General features: G+C 42.2%; 1 non-coding gene and 1 gene segment (V, D, J or C); both read left to right on the top strand.

Annotated features, from left to right (window-relative positions):
• The first annotated feature begins 426 nt into the window (after window positions 1–426).
• On the top strand, window positions 427–1578 carry LOC125448935 (T cell receptor alpha variable 38-1-like). The segment is given in 2 exon segments: window positions 427–472; window positions 1238–1578. Coding segments are annotated over 2 exon segments (387 nt in total).
• Window positions 1579–10723: 9145 nt separating this feature from the next.
• On the top strand, window positions 10724–10864 carry LOC125449182 (U4 spliceosomal RNA). Its single transcript, XR_007246856.1, has one exon. It is a non-coding gene; the product is annotated as a U4 spliceosomal RNA (small nuclear RNA).
• The last annotated feature ends 15892 nt before the right edge of the window (window positions 10865–26756 follow it).

Genomic DNA, 26756 nt, shown 5'->3' on the forward strand with positions numbered 1-26756 from the left:
AAATGGCAAAAATCACATTATGTGTCTCTGACGGGAAGCCAATCAAAGCCAAATCCACCAAAAAATTAGGTCTGATTAGCCACTGTGTAGCAATTAACTGAAGGTTTTCGTTGGCATTGCATCTCGACTTCTTTGATTTACATGTTTCAGATTAAAGAGCAGACTGTCAGCTTTATTAAATTCCAGCCGGCCTATATTTATTCTTCTTTTTCTCTGAACACCAGAATGTGGAAGTAATGTCACAAACATCGACTTTTAGGTCGAAAGTGATAGCCAACCAATCATATTTCGAGTTTGTAGCTGCTTGCTGCGAAGGAAATTACATCAGATATCTCTCAGCAAATGATCTCAAACTTGTCTCTCTCTTACATGATATGTGGAGATTTATGTAGTGTAAACAAATCCCGAGGAATCAGAGCAGCAGTGATGCAGTTCTCAAACTTTATGGTAATCTCATTGACTTTCATTGTCGGTAAGAAGTTTTACGTTGAAGAAAATTGTTCAATTTTATTAACACTTAGTGTGAACCAAACGGGTATTCTTTTCAATAGGTATAGACATTGGTTGCATTACATTTGAGCTGTTGTGAACCGATTTACTATATGTCTTAAAAGATGAAGAAGAAAGGAACACAAAGTGTAAAAAGAGTAATTAGAGCAGTGATCCCAGTATTATGAGACAATCACTTTTGGATAATATGATCCAACTTGCGGTGTTTCATAAGAGTCAGAATAATGATGCAAAACAAAACTTAAGCGAATCCTGTTTTAGCTTAAGATTATAGAACGCATTGGTGCAAGGGTTGTTAGAATTAGACCAGAACGTTATGAAGTGTGCGTCAGCTAGACAGACGAAGACGAGATGGAAAGATGGAAATGCAGCTAAAAGTAAAACAGGGGATTACATGATTCTCGTTTGGGTTGCTAAAATGGGTAGTGGCCAGTTTTTTTTTCCAAAATAAGAACTTATGTCCAAGAGAAAAGGAAACAAGAATTGCTTGGGGAACTCTAAACGTCGGGCAGCATCATGGACAGAAACATAATTAAAACAACTTGTGTTCCTCTAGCCAATTTCAGAATTATGTTCGCTGGCGAACGGTCCCCTTCTGTTTCATTTTCATTTTCATATTTAAATTCCTGTCTAGTATTATGTCTCAGTATTGTGAGTTTTTTTTCGTGACCGTTAGTTCGAACGTTCATCTGAAACTTTAGTCACTCATTAAATTTTTATTTTCCAGATCTAAGTAATGGAGTTTCTGTTACTCAGCGGCAGCCCGCACTCACACAAACAGAGGGAGAAGAAGTCACTTTCGCCTGCACATACACTGGGAATGTTTATTACTTGTTTTGGTACCGCCAGTACCCTGGCAGACAGCCCGAGCTCGCAGTCCGGAAGTCAGAGAGCAGTGGTGCTGAGTTCAAGGCGGACTTTGCCCAGAAGCGGTTTTCTGACACAATCCAGCAGTCAGACAAATCATACCAATTGACGATCTCGGGGCTGCTGTTGTCTGACACCGCTGTTTATTACTGCGCAGCGAGCCTCACAGCGATGGGAACGAGCTTAAGGCTCGTACAATAACTGCTGCAAGTTTCTGGGTCACATCTGTTGCCTGTTGAAGACTGTTGCTGACACGGCTTTATACACTGGCTCTTCTGTACGTTACCGTGCATGAAAACGTCGAGAGTAATCCAAACTAAAATAGTTTAAAATCGTTCAAATGTATTATTGATTCTGACGTTGGCACTGACTGTGCAAACAAGCAAAATGACTGTTGTTTGTTCAGCGAACAGAGCGATTTTGCAACCATTATGAATAAAGCAATTCTGTTTAGTAGGAAACATGCAATGTCGAAATGTTGATTTGAAGTGAAGGAACCTATCTGGATCGCTTCTGCTCTAATTCTGATTACTTTTCTTTTCAATATGCGACAGAACCCTTTAGGTAGTTGAAAGCACACATCTGGCGAACATTTAGACAAAATGCTCCATTCCGAGCCTAGCACACTGATTTCAATTATTTAATTTAAAATACACAGAGCTCATGACCCTACTAATAATCGGCAGATATTGCTCTTCACTACAGCAGGTGCAAGTGAAGATCGAATTCCATAGCAACCCACGTGGCATTCATTAAAACAATTTGAATGAATCGTATGACGCACTGTCCAATGGCAGCAGTGAATAAAGTGACAACAGTTACATTTTTTTTCCAAAACATCTGTTGAGTTATGATATTTGTAAATGTGTGTGACAACGCATCCTGACTTGAAAGATAGATTGTAATAATTTTCAACTTGTCTCTGAAAATTATGGTCTACGCTGAGGAGTCAGAGTACAACGGTCTCTTACCAGCTTGATTCCGTTTAATGACTATCAATGAATGTCTTACCCAAAGTATTGTCGATTTCAAATGTGAAGCTTCCACTCATTCAACATTTCACAGAGCATTGAGGAAACATTTAATCCACCGCTGAGGAGTGAACGTTGAGTCAGAAATCTGTAAGTTGGTTATTTGTGATGCTTGTTCAGATGAATTCTTTAAAATTGCAGACAGAGGAGTGAAGCATTTCACTTATTTTAACTATTCAGTCTGCTATTCCTGTTAATTGGAAGCTGTTATTTCAGAATTTATGGAATGAACAGTAAGTTTTACATTGTCATGTTGTTAAAAGTTCGCTGGTGAAATGAAATTTCCATGACTATGGATGAAGGTCATTCTCTGGAACGATAAGAAGAGAAAATAATGAAATAATTATCGTGCAAAAATTAAAATACACATATGAACAGATTTTCTCACTTCTTTTGTTCGACTGATCCTTCACTGCTGGTTTGTTCTTTCAAGTGTTAAAGCGCCTTCTGGTGTGCTGTAAGTGAAACTGACCGGTAAAGTTTTTTTTGGAGGCCCTGCCATTAGTCTGCATCAGTGTGGCCTTCATGGCACAAAAGTACATGACGCATTCAGAGAAGGTAGCCTCGTTGATTTTTAACTTGGTAATCTTCGTGGATTTAGGAAATATGAAAGAGAATCTGTCAGACAATTCAGGATTCCTATGTACAATCTCCGCTGCAATCATATAAACTATATACTGTGGAGGCTGCCCTGCAAGCTGTCTGTACCAGTAACATAAATGTTGGAATCATTTGCTTCAAGTTGCATGTTAATGTGATATTGGCTCCCTGCTTAACTGTCATTTCAAGATCTGGCTGTTCCACTGTGTCTTGTTGACTCCATTCTAATAAAAGAACAACAAACTTCAAAGCCACGATCATTACCAGTATCGCTTTACTAATAATAACACCTGGGTTGTAAACATCTGTGTCTGTGGAAAATGGAATGTTATTGAGAAATAAACACTTACTGAAGATTGTGCCAATGATGAGGAGCGCTTCGAGAAGATTCGTAATGATGCACTCCCAGCTTTCCCAGCTGACTTCAGATTGATGTAGGTGGGTCAGAGAACTATATCCTGTGTGAATTTGGACATTTCTTTTCTAGTAATTTAAGATATAATAAGTTATCGATGTAATTAATTTGAGGTGGTCCTTCTGGCATGAGTCATGAATGACTTCAGTGAAGGAAACTTTGGTTCACAAAGCAGCTAATGTATGCGTTGGAGGCTATTTTCAACTGTGTGTTCCAGGTATCGGGATAGACAATAACGTGCATCAGCTGCTGCTTAGAATGAGTTAAAGTAATGGACATTATCAAACAGCAGAGTTTGCAAAGAAAGCAAATTGATGGATTTTGGTAAAAAATGCCTTATATTCAGAGTCTGTGAAGTGGTCACCCAACCATGCTTGATTTTCTCAGTGTCGATGAAACCAGAATGTGAGCATTGAATGCACTACATTAGATTCTCAGAAGTGCAGATGAAGTTTTGCTTTGGGCCGTTGGATAGTGGGGCAAGAGAGAGTAAATGGGCAGATGTTGAAAATTCGACTTTTGCAGGGAATCATACTCTAGGGCTGTAACACTTGTTAGGAATGAAGGAAGAGAGGACCAGAGATTCTCAGAGGGAATGTTCCCTTTGCAACGCAGATAACGGAGAGGAGGGGATAATGTGTCTGGTGGTGGCATCTCGCAGGAGGTGGCAGAATGACGTCTGATGATCTTCTCGATGAGGATGAAGGTCAGATGGTAGCTAAGAACAAGGGGACCCCCATCCCTGGTGCAGGGGGGATGGGAGGGCATGATGGTTGAAGTACGAGAGATGGGTCAGTTCCAATTGATGGCTCCGTTGACAACGGTGTTGAACAATCCCCAGCTGAGGAAGAAGGTGGATGTTACAGAGGCTCCCTTGTCGATGTTGGCCTCGTCTGTACCAATGCAACGCAGTTGGAGGAGCTCAGATAATGAGATTGAGTTTTTACAGGAAGCAGAGTATGTGGATATATAGTCGATGTACATGTGTGACTCTGTGGGGTTATAATGAATGTTAATGGGCATTTTAACCCGACAAATGGAAGCACAGATTCAAGGATGTAAAGGGAGGCATCAGATATAAACCAGATTAATGTCAGGTTATAGTTGAAATTGGAAGCAAATTCCAATCACTGTTCCAGTTCCAAATGAAAGTCGGAAGCAGCACTGATGATAGCATCGGTATATCAGAGGAAGATTTGTGAGTGAGGGCTGGAAAAGGACTGGAATAATGAATGCCCCACAAAACCAACGAAGAGGCAGACATGACTGGGATGAATGCAGATGTGCATGGTCACCCTTCTGACTTGAAGAAAATTTAAGAATTTAAAAGAGAAATTGTTGATGGTAAGGACGAGAGCAGCAAAGCGGAACAGTGTGTTGATGGCTGGTGTCAGTTCATATCTTTGCTCCACAAATAAGCGGAGAACCTAAAGCCCCTCCTGGTGGAGAAGGAACATGTAAAGAGATTGAGATAACAAAGTGTGAAGCTGGATGAATACAGCAGGCCAAGCAGCATCTCAGGAGCACAAAAGCTGACGTTTCGGGCCTAGACCCTTCTGTAATCTGTAAAGAGTTTACAAGTCCATCGTAAAGAGGATGCAGCTGGAATTAGCAAACTAGAAATTTTGAAAACAACAAGAAGCATTGGAGGAATCACGGATGTATATGTGTCTGTTTTGGACCTGGAAGAGACGATTGAGTGAAGATAGGAAAAGATGAGTTCTGTGGGACAAGAGCAAGCAGAAATATTGGGTTTGCCTGTACAGTGCTGTTTGTCGATTTTTGGGAGGAGGAAGAAGCGAGCTACATGAGTCTGGGGGACAAAGAGCTGAGTCGCTGTGGCCTGGAGGTGACCAGATGAAATGAGAACAGTTACCGTAAATATTACAAAGACTTGATGTATCATGGTGGGTTCATGGTCTGGAGAAGGTAGGAGGAGGTATGTGAAAGCTGGTGGTAAGCCTCTGCAATGTAGAGGTCAGTATGCCAAACTACAACAGCACCAGCCTTATTGACAGGATTAAAAACAAAGTCAGGGCTGTATCACTCAGGCAGAAAGAACTGCAGATGCTGGAGTCATAGATAACATAGTGTGAAGCTGGAGTGACACAGCAAACCAGACAGCGTCAGAGGACCATGAATGCTGACGTATTTGGGCATGGCCCTTCTTTTCTGAAGACGTCTCCTGGCCCAAAATGTCAACTTTCCTTTTCCTCTAATGCTACTAGACCTGCTGTGCTCCGCCAGCTCTACACTGTGTTGTCATTTTAAATCTCATTGCTTTTCATTTTCCTTTAAGGAATCAAGGCCCAGTCGAAGCAACAACTTGAAGGTGCCCATGGCCCTTTCTAACCTTGCTCTCTTCCCCATCCCCCTGATTTCATACCGACCCCAACCCCAGCTCTTGTAAATTATCCACCATCCCTCTTAACCTTCAATTCTCCAATGACCAATGTTCTGTACTCATAAAGGCCTCAGTTTTAATACTCAGCACACCCACTTTTGCCATTTTTTGGCACGGCATGACATCTAACTCTTCTTCTAGGGTCTTTGCTTCAATTACCATTTATTTGCATAAGAGTCCTGACACTGTCCAAAAGATGCCTTCGCTGAGTTTCAAAATTCTACCTTCACCCGAATCCTTCTTCTGGCGTTTTACCTGCACATCGACCTTTTCATTGAGAACTTTTGACTAGATATTAGTCACCTCAATTTCTCTGTCCTTTTCACGAAAACGAATCTATATTACTCTGATAACAAAGTGTGAAGCTGGATGAACACAGTAGGCCAAGCAGCTGCTCCTGAGATGCTTCTTGGCCTGCTGTGTTCATCAAGCTTCACACTTTGTTATCTTGGATTCTCCAGCATCTGCAGTTCCCATTATCACTGATCAATATCTTACTCTGAAGTGGATCCACTCCCTGTGCTTACATTTAACATCGAATTTATTAGTAAGCCTGTCGATTAGTCTAGTACTGTTGTAGTGTAGTGTACAGAGCTCTACACAGCAGAGGTGCAGCGATGACTCTCAGATATCTCCACCTATCATCCACCGAACCATGACCCCACCATGACACATCAGGCATTTGTATCATCTATAGTAACTGATCTCAAATCATCTGGTACCCGTCCCCACCATTGCCTGCAAGGTGGAAATAGCCGAGCCCTGCCCAGATCGCTTCGACCTTCTCAAAAGAAAACATGTTTAAACAGGACTGTATGGACAGAGACATTATTCTAGTTGCTCCTACCATACAGAACTCATCTATTCCTTACTTGACTCAATCTTCTAAGTCCTGGTCCAATCCCTGCCCATGTACTTCCACAGTTCCATTCATGCTTTCTGCTGGTTTCAAAATTTCAGGTTGTAGTTTCATGTACCTCCTCTTTCCCATGGAAAGCACAATCGCTTAACACGCCCTTTCCCCAACAGGAGGATCTTAGGGGTCTTCACTTCTCCCTGGAGCAAAGGCCTGAATCATCCCAATTTACAACTATCCTGTTCCACTTGGCTGAACACGTCCTCACACTCAACAACTTCTCCTTTAACTCCTTTCTTTTTCTTCAGGTTAGAGATGTGACCATGGGTATCCACATGGGCCCCAGGTATAATCATCTTCTGGTGGGAGGGATAAGTAGTACTCTTTCTTCACTCCCAACACATCCCACAAAGCCCCACGGAACCATCCCCTGCTTAAGCCAAAGGGATGATAACTGTTAATTTACCTCCTCTCCTCCGACTATCCAGAAGTCCAAACATACTGTCCTGATGAAGAAGCACTTGATTTGCACTTCGTAGAATCCAGTCTACTGCATTTGATGCTCACAATGTGTTTTTGTCGACATTGGGGAAATGAAGCGAAGACGATGTGACTGTTTTGCGTAACATCTGCGTTCTGCTCGAAAAACAGACCCTGAGCTTTCAGTTGCCGATTGCCTTAAGACACTAACCACTTCCCTGGCAAGGATTACTGTCTCTGGCTTGCTGCAGTGTTCCAGTGAAGCTCATCTCCTGCTGGAAAACAAACAACATACCATTTTCAGCTCAGGAACTTGCAGGTCCCCAGACTCATTGTCAAATTCAATCACTTTAGGACCTACACTTTCCCATGTCCTAGCATCCTTTCCCACACACCAGGGCTTGTTATCACACAAACTACCGTTACACTTGTTGTTAGTCGCTAACAGTTCCCATTAAAAGCAATTCACCCTCCTTGTTAGATCGTTATCAACTGCTTCAGAGATCGTAGGAACTGCAGATGCTGGAGAATCTGAGATAACAAGATGTACAGCTCGATGAACACAGCAGGCCAAGCAGCATCAGCGGAACAGGAACGGTGATGTTTCGTGTCGAGGCCATTCTTCAGGGTCCAGGCCCAAAACGTCAGTTTTCCTGCTCCTCTGTTGCTGCTTTGCCTGCTGTGTTCATCCAGCTCTACACCTTGTTATCTCGTTATCAACTGCTTTGACTTTCAAACTGCACTTCTTTCTCTTCAGGCGCTATTGTTCATTCAATTGTTAATTCCGTACCCGAGCCCTGGCCCTATTTTTTGCACATAACCAGAAGTTTTCCCAGCTGCCACCAGTTCTGAGGAAGGATCACTGAACCCAAATAGTTACTTCTGAGATTCTCATCATAAATGTTGCCAGATCTGCTGAACTGCTCCAGTACCTTCTGTTTTTGTTCCTGATTTACACCACCCAATGAAAATGTCCGACTGAAGACCAAATTCCTTGTCATAATGTACCTACCTAAGTCCAAATTTAAAGAGAAATGGAATAAGAATGTCGAAAACATGAGTTGTGATAAACTTTGCAAATATTGTTGCACAACGGTCATTCAGATTGTCATCATGTGGTGCAACTTCCTATGCTGTGTTCCATGTAAACAAAGGGTAAAGGAAACTGTGTTAGGTTTTGAACCAGAGCCTCTAAATTCAGCTAAAATAATATCCCCATTTACACATTGAATAAGTGGAAATATGATTGTTTCTTTACCTCATTAGTCGATCCAAATTCATAACATAGATACGACTCCCTGTATCAGCTGAAAGGAGTTCTGATAGTCAAAGAATAACTCTACTCACGGGGGCCCTTGAACAAAATGGATATTTTCATTCTCTGGATTTGAACACGCTACAGTGAACTTTTAGTCTAGTTTAATTTTTCTCCAGTAACCTGTTGCCAGGTGAACAATATCATGTCGTTATTCCGATACTCCCGTCCCGTCCCCATGCACTAAAACTAAAAGAAGCTTGAATCTATTGAAGACAGAAGGAGCTTAAAGCATATTGGCTGTCCTCTGATGTCTATGCCAAATGGAAAAAAATGAACAGTGATTCTAAAATTATTCAAACTCATCCCAATTCGTGACTAAAGCAATTTCACAGCTAAATCTGCTGATATTCACTGTAATTGTCCTGAAAACAGATCTTTACGAAACCCATTGGAATACTATTAAACATGAGAATGTGCCAGGAAAGCAATGAGATCAGGAGTGGATCTGAAATGGTTCCCAAATTCGTGGTGATATTTGATGCCCTTCATATGAACACGTAACTTTATTAATTATAAATTCTTGAAACAAACTAAAGCTTGCAGTTCAGCAAGTGAACAAAAATACTGTACCATTTGAGATGTGTCAATTTGCATCACTGTTACAGCAAAAAGATGTTGTGGACAATGTAGCAACCGGTTACATCCAGCTAAATGTTTTGTGTTCGGGTCAAGAAACGATAAACTGTTACGTGAATTAAATAATGCAACATTGGAGTAATCTGAACAATGTCAAACATTTATGGGTATTTAGTAACGGCCCTGTAGCAGCACGTTGCCAGATCCAGAATGGAGATTGATAGGTTTGCGGTTCCAGGATAATGCAGGCTTCCTTTAAAATATCAACCGGAAAGTGAGATGTAACTCAGATGTGAAGAAGATGAAACAAACGAACCAATTCAATAACAGCTGATGAATGAATCAAAGTCATCAGTGTAAGGTTCTGTCACATGTGGTTTTGGCTTGCTGGGCTGTCTGGGAATGACCTTTCTTCACCCAAGATGGAAGTCTATTCAGTCTTTGCCAGTGGTTCACATTTGGATATACCAATACTATAAAGATTAGTGGGCTCCCCTCCTCGCTCTGGTGATACTTGAGAGAAACCAAATCGTATTGCGATCTCAATTTGCCCTAGAAAAGGTGAGAGTGTTTTTCCTTTTGAAACGATGAGCTTCTTGGGACTGTGAGGACATTCAAACGTGCACGCAGCAAGGGAATCTCAGGATTTTGACCCAACGTCACTGAAGACTGCTGAAAGACAGAATTGCCACTCATTTAGAGGGGAAGCTACAGTTGACATGGTAATCCCAGACCTCTAGATTTTCCACTTGATTTGGTTTATTCCTTGATCAATACCTCCTACCGAATTCCATTCCTCTGAGTATTTAAACAATTTTATTAGCGATTGCTGCACAGTTTCCCTTGTTGGTCCATGAAATAACGAACTGACATTGATATTTTTTTCCCTAAAGTCATCCACAGATCCGTCATTTTATAATAATTCAATCTGTTGTTACTGAACAAATAATTGTAGTGAGTCAACTCTCCCCATAATGGTAATCAAATTCTGAACACGGATCCGAACAAGGCTTGTATCCAAAAAGTTGTTTCACTTCTATCTGCTCGAATCTACCCATCTTTCTGCCTGACAGTTATACATTTAAACTTCATAAATTGGATTTGCATTTGAGAGAGAACAGAGAGTGTGGTATCAACATCTATGATTTATTTGTTCACTGTGACCCAGAATAGACTAATGCCAGGGAATTCCAGCATTTCAGTATGAGTTTTGAATAGTTCCCATTCGCAGTCGTTCATCATCAGCAGAACAAAAGGAACAGTCTGTACACTGACCTGCCGGTGAGGTCTAATTAGGACTGTTTAAAGTTGCAGCAAAACTTTCCCTTTTCCCTGTCAAGTCAGCGCTAATGTAAGGGCAGTCAGAGTAGATGAACGCCATTATTGAACATTGGGAGATCGGATAACTTCTCCCTGCAGACATGGATCCCATTGGTGGCATCAGTAATATTGACATATTTACATTCCGGAATAAATCCTTCCAATCATTATTCTGTCTGCAAAATAATGTTTCAATCCTCTCACCAAATTTCAGCATACATTAACAATTGATCAACTCCACCACGGATAATCAAGCAAAATGGGAGCATACTGATCTATGTCCGCCCAACGTAAGTGTGAAGGATGTGAGTCTGATGGAACAACTCTGCACAGGCTGCAGTGTAGCAGCTTTGTGCTGTGGCGGTATTATAGCTTATGAGGTTTAACCAAGGCACTGTCATTTCTTATTGAAAACTTTACCCTCGACCTTGCTCTCCTGATTTGTAATCTAATCAGTCACAGCAATTTTTGATAATTTTCTTCAGAGTCTGTTTCGTACTCTGCAAGGACAAATCATGAATGCAAACAAGATAACGCTGCCACCCTGAAGGTATATTAACGTAATGTCACCATCAGCGAAATGCGAAATGAAAATGGCATACACCAGAGAGGTTCAGCGAAAGAGAGGGAAATATAGTTAACGTTAAGGGAAATATGGAGAGGGAACTATAGTTAACGTTTTGAGGACGAATATGATTCTTTTCAGATTTTTTTCATGCGATATATTCACAGTTTTTTTACCACAAGTAGTGTCAGAAAGCTTACTTAACACCAGTGCTGTTGAAGTGCATGGGTGAAAATTAAATTTGTAAAACGTGATTTCCTAACAGTCTGTCATTCTTTCAACACGTTGCTGCATTTCCCTGAATGACCAGAATTGCTCTTTTCTATTAAATTAGGAATTGCCCCCCCCCCCCCCTTGGAAATTTTCATCACCTTTTCTTTAATTTGTTAGCCTGTTAATTTAATTTAATGCTGTTAGCCTGATCCTCTTCCCCACCCAGCCACTCCACAACAAACTTATACACAAGGAAACTAATGAATCTTCTTCATAAAAGTACTTCTGAAAATCTTGTGTTTTGTCACCACCTTTGTCAGGGTTCGTGATAACCAATACCCTCCAATGTTACTGTCATACACGAATATGGAAATTATATTTCTGGCCCATTTTGTTCACGAATGAAATATCACTGACTCTTGTCCCGTTGGAACGTCACATCCACTGCCCTGCAGTCTGACTAACGACCCATGACCCGCACTGCTTTTTCTTTCCCATTTTTATGTCTGCATAAGAAACAATACAAAAAACATTTTTTGGCGAAACTCAGCAGGTCTGGCAGCATCTCTGGAGTCAAATATCAGTTTTGGTTTTGAATAAGTAGTTTTATCACTCTTTCTCTCTGTATTTTTTTTAAATCAGTTTGTAACCATCAACAATATTGAAAGGAATTCGTCAGCTTTAATACTCCTCTCATTGCCTTTCTGTGATGAAAGCCTCTTTTAAAGCGTTTGTTGTTATTTTATTTCCGTCAATTGCCAGCCATACCGAATTGAGAATTGGTCCTTTCAGTAACTTCTCAACATATGCTTATTTCTGTTTCACTTTGTCTCTGTGCATCAACGTTACCCTCTTTCACTCTCTCAGTTCCCCTCTCTGTCCACTTTTGTCATGTCACATTACTGTTCTTCGAAAAGCCTGGAATTCAGATAGTTTGGGACTGGCGTTGCTGATATATTTCTACCCTGGTTGGTATGTATAAAATTGGGTTCATAATCTCAGGGTAATATGTCTGTTGCAAGGAGTGAGGTGAGGTGAGAATGGTTAGATGCCTAAATGGAATTTCTAATCCATCACCAAACCAATTACAAAATAATTGAAGGTTATATAATTACATCTTTAGTGTTGGTGTGAAATTAAGGAAAGGTCACAGCAGAGAAATATAGTCACCTTTTCTGTCCCTTTGTCCAGTCCCTCCCCAGTTACGAAAGCAAATCATGCAACATTTCATGTTTGTTTCAAAACTTCGAGATAGCGTGATCCAAAGCTTTACTATTGAATTACAATCAATGTACACCTCAATTTCCCGTCATGATCGTACCAAATCTCTCTGCTTTTCTTTCGCCGAAAAGGGCCTGAACCAGCCGCATAAAACATCATGAAACTCTTCTGTCTGACTGAGCTACACATCAATTCTGAATAGTTTCTATTCAAACTTTTCGAATTTTCTACAGGTAAAAATATTGCCAAGATTACCCGCAAGGGGCTCAGATATGTGTGTTTGTGGGATGCGTGGGCGATTTTTTCTTACAGTCTTATTCATCCAATACCACAGCTCTTCCTCCAGTATTTCAATTTTGTCATCACTGCGTTTCCCTCTGTCATCCGGAATTAGAAAAGTCTATCAATCTAGCTTCCAATTTACACCCCACTCTCACATTCACCTGGTTGATATCATACTCCTCCCTTTCCTTTCTCAAAATCTCTGTTTCCATTTCTTGGGATAGTTTGTCCACCAGCATCCACAACAAGCGAATTATCATCCAAAGTTTCCTTGACTGTACATTGTCACATCTTATTTCCTGGGAATATTCTATTCAATTCTCCCAGTGCCCCCATCTTTTTTGCACCTGTTCTGATAATGACAACTTCCACAAGAATGCGTCCGAAATATCCACCTTCTTCCACAGTCAAGGATTTCCTCGCAGCATATTGAAAAGGGCATGTAATTGTGTCTGAGAAATCTCCTGCACTTTAGCTGTCAATCCTTCTCCCTTCTCCCAGAAAAGTGAAAATCTTTCCAATGGTCCTCACTAAATCTCGCACTTGTAGCCACATCCGGTGAGAGCTATTAGCTGCTATTTCCACCACACCCAGTGGGAAGACAACACCAGAGGTATATTCTACTCCCCTCTTTTGCCTGCTTTTTGCAAAGCGGTTCTCTCGGGTACACCATGGTCCACTTCTCTTTCACTCCCATTGCTCACCATAGTACCACTGCACAGTCCCATGCAACTCCAAAGTGAGTAACACCTGCCCGTTTGCCAATTTGTTTCTGAAAATTCAAGTGCATGAACAGAATTTCCTGGTGAGGCAGCACTCTACCTGTATTTCACCCAAAATAGTATACTGCAATCGTTTTCCAGCACATTGCAGAGATGGAGAGACTGTTTTACAGCATACCGACGTTCTGCCCGCAAAGAAGACGCCGAACTGGCTGGCGTCTGCCACTTCAACACACCACCTTGATCACCAGCCAAATCCTCTCTCTCAGAGAATAGCCCCTCATTGTCTATTTTTGAATGCTACTAACTATTGGACTCAATATCTGCTCAAACAATTTTTGGGCTCCCAAATCTTGCCATCTTACAATCAATAAAAGATTCATGCAGCACGAAAACAAAACGTTACCTCTAACCAATCCATGCCGAACATTATCCCAATCTAAATTAGTTCCATATGCCTGCTCCAGGCCCATATCCATGGCCCTTGTCCATTTATTGATCTAAATACCTTCAAAACGTTGTAATTATGCTCATATCTACCACTTTTACTGCCAAGTCCTAACAGTTCCCCTTAATAGCTATTTGTTCTCAAAGGCTGAGAGGTTTCCACTCATTTTGTCCCCCAAATGTGTTTGTCTCTCTTTCGGTTCCATTTAAACCTTGAGGTGATTGCTATCTTCGGCTTAAAGCTAACTGTTTTGTTGCTGCTATCACTGCTGAGAAAGGGTCATCGAAGCCAAAATGTTAAATCTGATTTTTCTTCTCAAATGCTGTGGGATTTTTTTTCTTTTTTTTTTTCTTTTTTGTTTGTTTTTGTTGCCGAGGAATATTCAGTTTGGCCCCATTCCGATGTTACACTTTTGTTTCTCATTTAAAACCATCAGCAATTCCGAAACAGCGGTACCATTTTTGATGTTTTCGCTGTTAGGATTTTGCAGTCATTTTAAAGGTACATATAAGCACAACAAATCGACCTTACGTGTCGGTAAAAAAAGTTAGCCAGTTGTGTTGAAAATCGCGATTCTAAACCAGTAGAACCCCAGGGAAGGTATATGCCAGACTTATATCCTTCCATAATGACACCTATTTAACCTCTTTAACTCAAATTCCTTTCATTGGTGATATGTTTCTTCTCTAGATTGACCCAGTCGTCATGTTTTTTTTTTACAACACGACAAGATCCTTTTGCCCAACTTATATGTGTCAATTTTCAGCATACACCTATTCTAATTTCAGTTAGCATCATTTAGCCCATAGTGTTGAATATTCTGAAGTATAAATTTCTCATCTGAATAGTTCTTCCATTTTTTGAGGTTTACAGTGGAAGGCAACAATGATCCTTCAAACAATGTTAAGAACTGTAGCTGCTCAATAGAGCATAAAATCCGCACTTTCCCCATTGAAGACAGTTCAACAAGCCCAAAGACTTTGAGTTGTTTCTTACTTCCCCTAGTATGTAGTTTAGTGCCTACCTTCCAGAATTTCCGTGAGAAGCGCTTTGGACGTTTCATTTTAAATTCTGCCATTTACAGAAATGTCAATGTCTTGGCAGAAGAGAAATAGAAAGAAACAAAATAGAAGAGAGTAGACTATATTGTTCCATGCACTTGAATAAGCACAGTGAAAATCTTGTAATGTCACTGCTGTGGTGCCATCTCAGGTAGAGGATATCTCAGCACAGAAATGTAGATGTCTGTTTTAGAATTGAACATGTAAATAAAAGTCTTGCATAAGAATACGAAGTTTTACAAGGTACCCAAATTACACAAAGTCCAGAAAAAAGACCAAAAGCATTTTAAAACTTACTCAAATTATGGTCCTTTAGTTTGAGTCTGTGCCAGGCAAGCTTCAGAAATCGAGGCCTTGCAGCCTCATTGCGCTGGCCTCCATTTAAAGACCCACTACCAAAACTCATCTCCTCAGGCTGGACTGGATTAGGCTCCCGCCCGTGCCATGCCCCCGCCCACGATTTTGCAACCAGACTCGCCTCTTTGATTTGTCTTCAAAACCACAGCAGACTCAGACTACCTCCCATGTTGGGCTCAAGCACTCAACTCGCCACCAGGACAATCTGTCAGTCTCTCTGGCCCTGGATTGACTCCTGTCCCAGGCTCCGGCGCAAGACTCACCTCCGGGATTCTTCTCCCACACTCTCGCTGTCTCTGACTGGCCTCCCGCACTGCCCTGGAGTCAGAGTCACTTGCTCCTCTCTCCTTTCGCTGTGGTTGCATTTTAAGGAATTAAAAGTTGATTGTGGAGAGGGGATAAATTAAAAACTACAGCAAAGAGTGTAAAAATAAATGAAAAAGGAAAAGGAACTGTCAAGGCAGATGAGCTCTGTCTGGAGTGCTCTATCCTGCAGTGAAGTCGCTTGTAACAATACTGTTTCCTCCTTGTTTTTGAAGATGCTTCACTGCACTCTAAACTTTGCCTCTGATTTCCTTCCACACGTGCGGCCAGACTTGCAGTATTGTTTCAGACTTACAGTATGTGCAGTTCTTTGTTTGAATTCAACCTGATGTGATGTTACTTATCAAAAGTGAGAAACACGTCTTTTTGTTGTTTTGTTTTCTATGTTTCGTTGTTTTTTATCCCAGAACTCACACCATCACAAAAAATAAAATTGAAAGAGATGGCAAGGAGAGGTACAGGCAGTGAAAGACACCACGGCTTGATTAAAGGAACTGAATGCCCTACAAGCTCAGTGAGAAAGAGAAAGAATGGGACAAAGTAGTTTTATGCAACTGTCATTCATTGCAGCATAACTGTCTATGGTTCTGACACAACAGCAACTTTTGTTCCTGAAAAACTCAAGTCAATTTCTGAATAGGCAATGTCTGACCATAAGGTGGGTTAAAATATAGAAATCATCCTGGCTTATTTTTCTATTAAACTCTCATCCTAACATCATGGGGTCCCCTATGTTCACTCTTATTAACGATCGTTCTGTCTGCTGAGTCACAGGTAAAATGCTTAATATATCTTCCTTATTTTTTGACCATTCAGAATTTGTGTTACAGGACTGGTTGAGCAGGATTTGGGGCCTTGGGAACCATCTGAATTCACGATACGGGATGCTTCGAGCATGATCATCGAGTGCCATGAAAAAGGACTCTTCATCCTGTGGTTCTGTTCTGGTACACAAACTATCCAGGAAATACTCCAAGATACTTCTCACAGATGTTTGGCACGGGGTTGAAGAAAAAAATTCAGGTGTAGAAAACAGATTCTCTGCTGAGTTAAACAAACAAAAAAGATAAACGGTTCCTGTTGGATCTTCAGAATCATTACGTTTGACAGTGTGTTGTATTTTTGTGACATGAAGCACATGTTGATGCAGAACTATGTTAATCATTTTCAAACGCGTCCCCCTCCCTACCATGAGAGTTCCAGGAGTGGCCAGCAGAGGGTACACTCGCACTAATATTCAGAAACGATAACATCACCCCCACAGAGAGCTTCTGCCCAAAAAGCATATAATCCCTATAGCATGGATGCAGGGCATTCTGTCCATCAAGTCCTCACAAACCCGCTAAAGAGTATCCTAATAAAACGCACCGTTTCCCCGTGTTTTCCAGGCAAATCCAGATAGCTTGTACATCCTTGGTCACTGTGGAGAATGTAAAACGACCAGCCACCTCACCTGCACACCTTTGAAGTCTGGGGAAAAAAAACAGGAACACCCATAGGGAACCGTGGGAAGAGCCAACATCACGCAGACAACCAATCCAGGCTGGAATCGTACCCGGACTTCCAAAATCGTGAGGCGTCACTGAGTTACCATACCACTCAAAGAGCGTAACAAATCATAACATCTGACAAGTATCGTTTTTAATGGCTGATGGACTAATATTATTTTGTTCCAACTTGTATGTTCACTGAACCCATCATTTGTAAATGTATACAAGCAAAAATGTCACAGATTGGCTGCAGTGTTTAATAAGGCCATTCAGCCTATCACAGATACACCACCTCTCCAAAGAGTATACCACCAAGAGATACCTCCATCCTTGTCACCTTGAATTTTCCAATGTCTCATCCACCAAGCCTCCACAACCTGGGACATCATGGGCCAAGTTAGCATGACCAATCAACCGAACCTGTACATCTTTGGGCTGTTGGAGGAAACTTGTACACCTGCGTGAAATGCACACAGACAAGGGATGAATATCTAAACTCCACACATATTGGATCATTTTTTCTTTTTTGTCATTGGATAAGTTTCTCTACATGTGTATTATACTGCTCAATCTTTTCACATCTTCGCTGTGAGGTTCCTGGAATGTTGCACTATGGACTGTTTATCATGTTTATTTGAAGGGAGAGTATTGCTATTTCATTCACAGTGAATGCATAATGAGCATAATTCTCACAGGATTGCCTCTAATATTTTAAACGAGCCGTAAAAGTAGGACACCCAAGCGTGAATTGCACTCCAGGATGCTCTTTACGCGTCCATGTGTTCCGTTCATAGGAAGAATCCAGGACAAGCAACTTCAAAAATACTCTCAGAGATAATGGGAACTGCAGATGCTGCAGAATTCCAAGATAATAAAATGTGAGGCTGGATGAACACAGCAGGCCAAGCAGCATCTCAGGAGCACAAAAGCTGACGTTTCGGGCCTAGACCAATACTCTGTTACATTTCAAGTGGACAATCTCAACTGGCTATGGTTTCTTTAGTATGTCGACTCCATCTTGGGCTTCTGCTCCGCAAATGCCATCTATTCCAGAGCCGGGTGTCTCTGCAGAAAGTGACAAAAATCACTTTGCGTGTCTCTGGTGGGAAGACAATCAAAGCCAATTCCATCAATAAATTCGGTATGATTAGTCACTTTGAAGAATTTAACTGAGCACATTTATTGCTGTTGTATCTTTACTTTGAGTTACATAATTCATATTTATTGGCCACACTGTCAGAATTATTCAATATCAGGCTGTCTATATTTGTCCTTTATTTATCTGATGCCTCGGATGTGAGTTTAATGTCAATAACATTGACTTTTGAAGCGAAAGTGACACTCAGTCAACGGTAATCAATGTCAGTCGGCACTGACTGTGAAGGAACTGACATCAGGCATCTGCCAGCCAATGATCTCAGGGTTTATTCTCTTTCTTAGTTGAGATATTCTAGATTTCCAGATCTATGAGACAGAAAACATTCCCAGGAATCAGAGCAGCATCAATGCATATCTCCATTTTCATGCTGATCTCGGTCAAATTCATTGTCGGTAAGAAGTTTTACACGGAATGAAAGGGTTCCATTTTTCTATGACTTAGCGAGACTGAAACAAGTATTCTTTTCAATACGTATTAGACCTTGGTTGCATTCAGCTTGAGCTACTGTGAACCGATTAGTTCTACATCAAGCAAGAAGAGGAAAGGGACACAAAACGTAGAAAGACAATTAGAGTGATGATCCTGATCGTAAGATATATTCGCTTTTGAAATGTACAATCCATCCTGTGAAGCTGCATACGAGTCAGAATAATCATCTGAAAGAAAACTTAAGGGAATCCTGTTTTTGCTTTTGAATAATGCACTAATTGGCTTAGGGAATGTTTGAATCAGGCCAAATAGTCATGAAGGATACATCGGATAAAGAGATGATGAAGAGATGGAAAGATGGACGTGCAGCTAAAACGAAAACACTGGGTAACGTGGATTCTAGTGTGGATTGCTAACATGGATATTGGACAGTGTTTCTGAATTGTTTTATGTTCAAAAGGAAAATAATGCTGGGAAAACTTCACACGTCTGGTTGCATCATGAACAGACATAAAATTAAAACTTTCTTGCGTCGTATATGGCATATTTAGAACTCATTTCACCGACAACGGGAGCATTTTTTTTTTGAAATTTGGGTTCAGATTCATGCTGCAGTGAACATGCGCTTTTATTTAACTGTCATTTCGACCTTTCAGCTCAACATGTTATCAATTATTCCTGCTTTCTCTAACCTTAGCTGCAGATTGGAGCGATAGAGTTTCTATTATTCAGCAGGAGCCCTCATTAAAGCAAACAGAGGGAGAAGATGTCTATTGAACCTGTACGTACACCGGTCACAAAGCCAGGAGGACCAAGTGACCGTTGGTACCACATGGTTTATGACCAGCATTCACATCCCAAAAGGGAACACATGGATTAGTGCTGAAACGTGTGCTAGGTGAGCAGTCACTTTGGTTTCCAGCTCGTACTAATTCACTGGCCAGGATTCCTCTGCAGTGCAAAGATGAACTCCCAGATAGAAGAGCTGAGCAGTACTTCACCTGAAGCAACCGCAGCTCTTCCGGCTGGGGGGCCCATCTGCCACAGACTGACCAGAAGTCCTGAACAATTGTTTCAGTTGCTGAGACATCACAGATTAGAACTCTGGCATTCGTGTATTCTCCGCAGACCAGCTGGATCTGCCAACCTGAGGAGCACGTTGTTGGCGTATGCCAAAAGAACCACTTCCAGCCCCAGCCCATGCAGGGCTAAACCCAAAAGCTGTTTATTCAAGAGGTGTAGGAATGGCTCCACGCAGAGAGTGTAAAGCTGGCCAGGCAGGGGGTTAGCCCTGATACACACTTCTCCCAAAGCATAGGGGTATCACCAGCAACCCATTAACCTTTATTAGGCACTCCACTGCAATGCACAGAAGTTGGATTGAGGTTGATTACTTGTTCTGGTACTACCAGTACCATGACAGAAAGCCAGAGCTCGCAGTCAGAAACTGACACTTCTGTACATCCCTGCCCCAGAAACCTTCGAGCATAATCCACACAAACATAATTTAAAATCGTTCACATCAACTGATGATTCTGGCGTTAATACTGATACTGTAAAGTCGCTAATGAATGCTGCTTAGTGAGGGACAACTGCAAATTCACAACTGCTGTGCACAAGACAAGTGCTTTGGATGGCAAGTCATACATTCTCAGCAGCAATTTCTAAAATACTCCTCTGCAAACGAAAAAGTAGCTTTTAGTTCAAGTAACAGTTTACAGTAGACGCTGAAATCTTCGCAACGAACGTTCTAATAATTGTAATATACTGATTACAGGTCTCTCCTTTGGTGATTTGTCGCTGTTGTTTTGTGCAACCACTTTACTGGGTGGAACACAATGTCAGAAATTTTAGATTCGACAGTATTTGGATTGCAATGATTTTAATTTAGATGTTATAAATTCTCTAATCACATATTTGCATTGTTCTCATGATGTATTCAACCTAAGTGAGGATCGGAAACCATAGCCAGTGCTGCATCTGTGACTCCAGCCGTGGTAAATACATTGCTTTATTTGAAATCAGCACATGCTGGCATATTTTGGAACACTCCAGGAAGTGCCTTTTCCAAGCCTTTACATCGCTCGTCGATGTTTGTGTACTCTCTAGCATCACTACACACCAAGGACCAGGTGGTACTGGTGTTATATGAGGCTGGTTGTTATCGTCATTATCAGCGGGGCCCTACTGATGTTATTGGCTTTGTAAGGATTATGTGGACCTGCTTCTGTATCGGTGGAGGATCTTACTTCACCATTAGCAGTTTTTGCTCACTTGTCACTGAAGAGTTGTAAGAGTTCGAGTGTCAGTGACAGAGTGAGTCTTGATGTCTTTTGGGCGAACGTATCGTATCTCAATGCCGAGGAATTTCATGATGCGGTTATTCATATCCAGCCACTTGCCTCATGCGCCCATCACGAAGCTAAAGTATCTGGGCACCACGCCTCCCATCAATTCCGTGACCTCGGCATTCAGGTGTTTATACTTTTCTTGTTTCTCTCGCCATGCTGTTTCCAGTGCTTTACTGTCATTCTCGTACCGCACTGTGACATCTACAACCGTGATCTTCTGGTCTTTTCTAAATATGAGATCGGGTTTCCATAGGGAGCCGTTTTTGTCAAACAGTTTGGGCTCCATGTACGATGTCCAGCCGTACTTACTGAAATGTTTCTGCAACTGGTCAGCGATCTTGTTATGGCGTTTTGTCCAAGCAATTTTTTTTTACGAATGGGCAGCATCCTGAGATGTGTGATATGGTTTCATTTGCCATCTCACACCTTCGGCATAATTTGTTTCGGTTTGGCCTACCTCTAGATAATGTAGTTCTTGTCGGGTATAGATTACACTGCAAGAGCACGCTGTTAATAAATCTAGAGGATTTTTGCTGTACTCCGGCCTTTGCCCAAGAATTAGATATCTTGTCGTCTCTAAAGTACTGGATGCCTGCCCCTTGACATTCCAGCTTTTGCCGTTTTTCGAATTCCCACTCTCTCCAGCCTGCATACCTATTGGGTGGTTTTGGTCATCCCGTGTTTGCCTTCTGGAGTGCCGGCATCATGTCTTGGATGGTGGTCATCAGGTCGAGTTTCCCCTCGCCACTGCTGCGGCTACAGGGTTGGAAATTTTCAATTTCCTTGAGGACCTTGAGCTTGCGCAGTCCCGCAACGGTCTCTGTGTTGCTCTCTCCTTTATATTGAAAGGAGGCCCGAATGACCACATCACTGGGCATGTCTAGTGCCTCGCGTTTGCGAACAATCACGGATGGGATTTGCACTTTTAGTTTTGGGATGCCTAGACCGTCTTTCTTATTGCTAGCGTGTAGAATTCCGTCTGCGGTATGAGCTGGTAGGTGTAGGAATTCTTTGGTGGCGTTGCGGATTATTTGGTCCAGCTTTATGAGAGTAGCCTGTGATGCTTCTGTGAGGATCAGATGGAAGTACAATCGGGGGATGACATGTACTTGTAGGATCTCCAGCCGTTGTTCTGGTCAGAGAGATGCTGCCTGTATTCCCTTAACCCAGGACTTAATCTTCTCCTCCCACTCCCCTTCTGACACACCAACCCATGGATCGATGCGGGCACACAGGTATTTCTCTGTGTCGCCTGGGGGTATGTAGGCTATGGATTCGTCCCTCAGCTTTCAGTTTGCGAAGTGATTGTACAAGAACGTTTTCCTTTTAAAAGTGAAGTGGAATCCCTTCGTCTTCGCTGTGTTAATACTGAGGCCTGAATGGTCACAGTCTGCCTGGAGTAGCTTCAGGTTCCTAGCCATACCAGTGTGTGAGTTGCTTAGAAGGGTGATGTCATCCGCGAAGGCCAAAGTCGAGCAGTTGACTCTTCTGCCGCCAAGGGGCATGGAAACCCCTGAGTTGGCCCTCTCCAGAGAGTACACCAACGGATCCAAAGCAATGTTAAATAGTATTGGTGAGATTGGGTCGGCCAGCTTTGCGTCCCTCTCAATGGTTATTCTGGTGGTTATGTTCTGGTTCCCTTCCACCACTGGCTGTTGCCACTGTATAGGTCTTCAATGAGACTTCCAAATGCTTTGGGTAGTTTCATCCTTTGCAGAGATTTGATCAATAGTTTGTGCCCAACCGAGTCGAACGCTTTCAGTAGATCGGCAAAGACAACTGCGAGGTCCTTACGATTGTATTTTGCACCCTTGATGATATTTTCGAGGACAACAATGTTTTCATTGCACCCCAGTGTGGCTGCTAGAAACTTCTTTTGCCTGGGGTTTATTTCGACTGTTTCACTCAGGCGTTTTGCCATTATATTCGTGAATAGCCGGAGCAGCATTGGGCCGATGGCTATTGGTCGCCAGTTATCAATGCTTTTCAAGCGTTCCTTATCCTTGCACTTAGGAAACAGGACCGTTCGACTCTTTTTTAGTGAATCAGGGATCGTGCTTGACTTTAGCCATAAGGAGAAGAGGCGGGGTAGACGAGTTTCCTCCTGCTCATGGAGTGTTCTTATGTCCTGCAGTTTCAGGCTGTCTGGTCCAGTGGCACTGTTCTCATCTATCCCCTTGATGGCCGCTTCAATCTCCTCTACCTTTATGGGTTTCATCAAGGACCCGTCATCGACGTTGCCAGTGTATGGGGCATACTTATTTATGTTCGATTTCTTGTTTGGTGCTGACAGTTTCTCACGGAAACATGTCTCCAATTCCTCTTTTGGGAGAGGACAAGCGGACGAGGTCGGTGCCCCCATGATCTCGTGAGCTAGTTGACGCCGGTTGGATTTGTAGCGCCGCTGTGTTGCTCTAAACAGCCCTTTACGTGCTGCCCACCGTTTTTTGGCTCCGGTATTGCTACTGGGCCTTTTGTCTTTCTTGGCCCGATATTTTTGAGGCCTCTTGTGTTTGTCCTGTCTTTTCCTACTATTCATTAGTAGGTCGGTAATACTTTCCACTAGTCAGATTCCGAGGGCAAGCGTGTCCGGGTCCTTCCTTGTGCTCAAGAGCTCCTCAGCTGGTCATCTCTGTCCCGATGTTTCGGGATCGAAGCTGGTGTTTTTCGGCTGGCTCTTTGGCGTTGGGCTTGATCATCAGAATTCTCCTGGACATTCTCTGCCTCAGAATCGTGCGACTCTATCGTTGGCTCGCTGATGGTCTTGACCTCCGTCGGGGTGTTTGCCAGGAGCCTGCACTTGTCTGAGATTTGCTTTGGTGTTTTGGTTTTCAGGATGCTTGCGATGGATTTATTTATAAATTTGCATCCTGCAAATCTCACCTCCAATTCCCTCAGGAGTGCCACCTCCTCCTGTGGCCATACGCGATCGCTTCTCCCAGGTTTGCCCTTAACTTTGCGTGCTGGTTTGAGGCGTTTCTCGTTCCATAGAACCGGGTGCCTGTGCCTCTCGTGTTGACCAAGGCCTGATTGTATTGAAAACTGTTGATCACACACGCTGCATGCAAAGTCCCCAGTTGGGGATTGTTTCGTTCCTTTGCATTTGGGATAATGGCAGGCTATTGAATGGTATTCTCCTGCCTTATCGCAGCGTGAACATTTTGTTCGGATGTTCTTTATTCCGTGCACTTTAGTCATATGGATCTTAAACAGGCTCACCGTGGGGAAGAGGGTGTCAGAGTCCTTGCAGAACAGCCCATCGACGGGATAGTGGATGATTACCTCCGAGACGGACGTTCTGTCGCATACTGGCTCGATAACAACTCTTTCCATGAAGGCAGTTACATCAGCTGTTTCATCACCTGTCTCATTTATCGTTTTTTCGTCTGGGCCCTGCTTTATGTCTCGATAACTTTTGTTGTAGAAGGGTTGGGTGGTTATTCTTGTCTCAACCGTATGGTGGGCTGCCCTTACGGTGCCTTCTACAACGTTATCTATGTCATCCATGACAGGGTGAGCCGGCCCACTGGGAGGGGTGACCGGTCTCAGCTCCATGTAAGGTAGGAGGTAATGTCTCAAGGTCGCTGTCTCGGTCTGGAAAGAGATGGACCTTCTTACGGGTTTTAAACATGTACAACCTAATGACTTATCACAGCTCACGGTTGTGACGAGGCTGCGGGGGAGTTGTTTATCCGGGACACTCCCCAGCCGGACTGCTCAAGTGAAACTGGAAGAATCATGCTGGTTTTTTTGAGGGGTGATCTGTATAGACCACGGCCGTCTCGTACATTTTCTGGTCGTTTGGTCACCCAGCAGCCAGGACTGCTGGGCTTACCGGTAGGGCCAACAGGGAGGCACGACACACATTATGCCCCATAAAAAGTCAAAACGTCATAGCGGGCAACTATGCGATCTCATTAAGAGATTTCCATTCTCTTTGTAAACATGTCAGCTCCTACACTCTGCTCATTGTTATCAGTTGCATTTCTCTTAACTGGTAAGTTTCTGAGTCGCAAATGTTCTTTTGTATGCATATATGGGTGGAGCAATTTTCCTTTCGGCTGTGTTGCCCTGCACTAAAATAACCCGACTCTACCAGGGACAATGTTTTTGTATGGTCTGCTTTCTGGCTCCAGTTACTCTATATCTCAGACCGCAGTAATACATTGTACTGTCAGACAACTCCAGTATATCGATGGTGAAATTCCCTTCAGCTTTTGAAGCTTCCAGAGATGCAGAGAATCAAACTCCAATGCTAATTTCTCTGTTGACCTTTCCGTCTTTTAGGATGTCGATTACGATTGTCAGAGATTTATCTGGGTCCTGACGATACAGTTGCAAGGAAATGAATCAGCTCTAGCGGAAATGAATGGTCACTGAGTTTCCTTCATTCTGTATTACTGTTACCGGTTGTTGTGAGATTGAATCTGACAACCAACGTCTGCAGAAAATTCGAAGACAATGAAATTGAAAGTATAAATATCCTCAATGCCAACATATTAAGTGTATATATTTTAGTGCAGGGCAACACAGCCGAAAGGAAATTTGCTGTACCCATATATGCATACAAAAGAACATTTGCGACTCAGAAACTTTCCCGTTATGAGAAATGCAACTGTTAACAATGAGCAGAGTGTAAGAGCTGACATGTTTACAAAGAGAATGGAAAGTTTAAAAGCAGGTGGCTAAAGCTGAATAGTTTCAGCAGAGAGATAACGGTGCCTTGAAAGTAAACTGTTTCAGCTCAGTTTTTGGAAGATGCTGAGTCATATCTGGAATCATTGCTGTTTATTTCCTTTCTGACAGGGACACCAAATAACACCCAATCAGCTTACAATGCCTCTTGTTCTGAAATCAATCGCGTTAGTGAGTTAGTTGCCAAAACACGCAGTGGGAGGTTCTGAAAGTCATTTAGCCCTTTAAACCTGCTCTGACGTTAAATGGAACACTTCTTGATTTCTGATGCATCCACCCTCCTGCATAATCTCTGAACCCTTTCCCATTAAGTTCACAACTCTGTCGACTTTGTCTGAAATATATTGAAAATAACTGCTTCATATGATATAGCAGGAAAAAAGGGCATTAACGCCAATGCACATTCATTAAATTGTCAATCCATTTGTCTGGCCTGTGATAAATATTAGTGAACGTTGTTGTGGTTTGGATAGCAGAGTCTGCCTGAAAAGAATTCTATCATAAACATTCGACACAACCATGATACAGAAGAATTTTGTATAGAATGCAACACAGAAAAAAACAAGATTTATGGAAAAGCTGACCGTTCTAATTTTTGACAATATTAACAATTCACAAGAATCAGAGATTGTATCTCCAAACCAGTGAGGGATGTGTTAAGATTCCCTTGTAATATTGCTCGGTGACTGACTGTGCTTCTGTTATAGTGTGGACATCAGTGTGCAGTAATATATGGTAGAGTCAAAGACAAATGCGCCAATGGTATTTAATGGAGCTGTTGACTTGGCTTAGTCCAAATTAACAGAAAACCAGCCACAAAAACCCTATAAACATACTTCTATTTCCCTTTCCGAAACTCTTTACTAAATATCTCAGCGTTACCTCAGGATGTAGGATTTCCCAGCGAATCCATTGTCGGGGACGGTCCATCATGAACATTCAGTTGAAGGGAATCTTGGGAAATTGAGCCATGGCCACACATTCCTGCAACAAAAATTACAAGGTATATAGAAATGATATGTGTGTGCAATAACAAAAGCAAGGAAACATATAATGGTAGTT

Source organism: Stegostoma tigrinum, chromosome 43, assembly GCF_030684315.1.
Source record: "Stegostoma tigrinum isolate sSteTig4 chromosome 43, sSteTig4.hap1, whole genome shotgun sequence".
Taxonomy (NCBI): domain Eukaryota; kingdom Metazoa; phylum Chordata; class Chondrichthyes; order Orectolobiformes; family Stegostomatidae; genus Stegostoma; species Stegostoma tigrinum.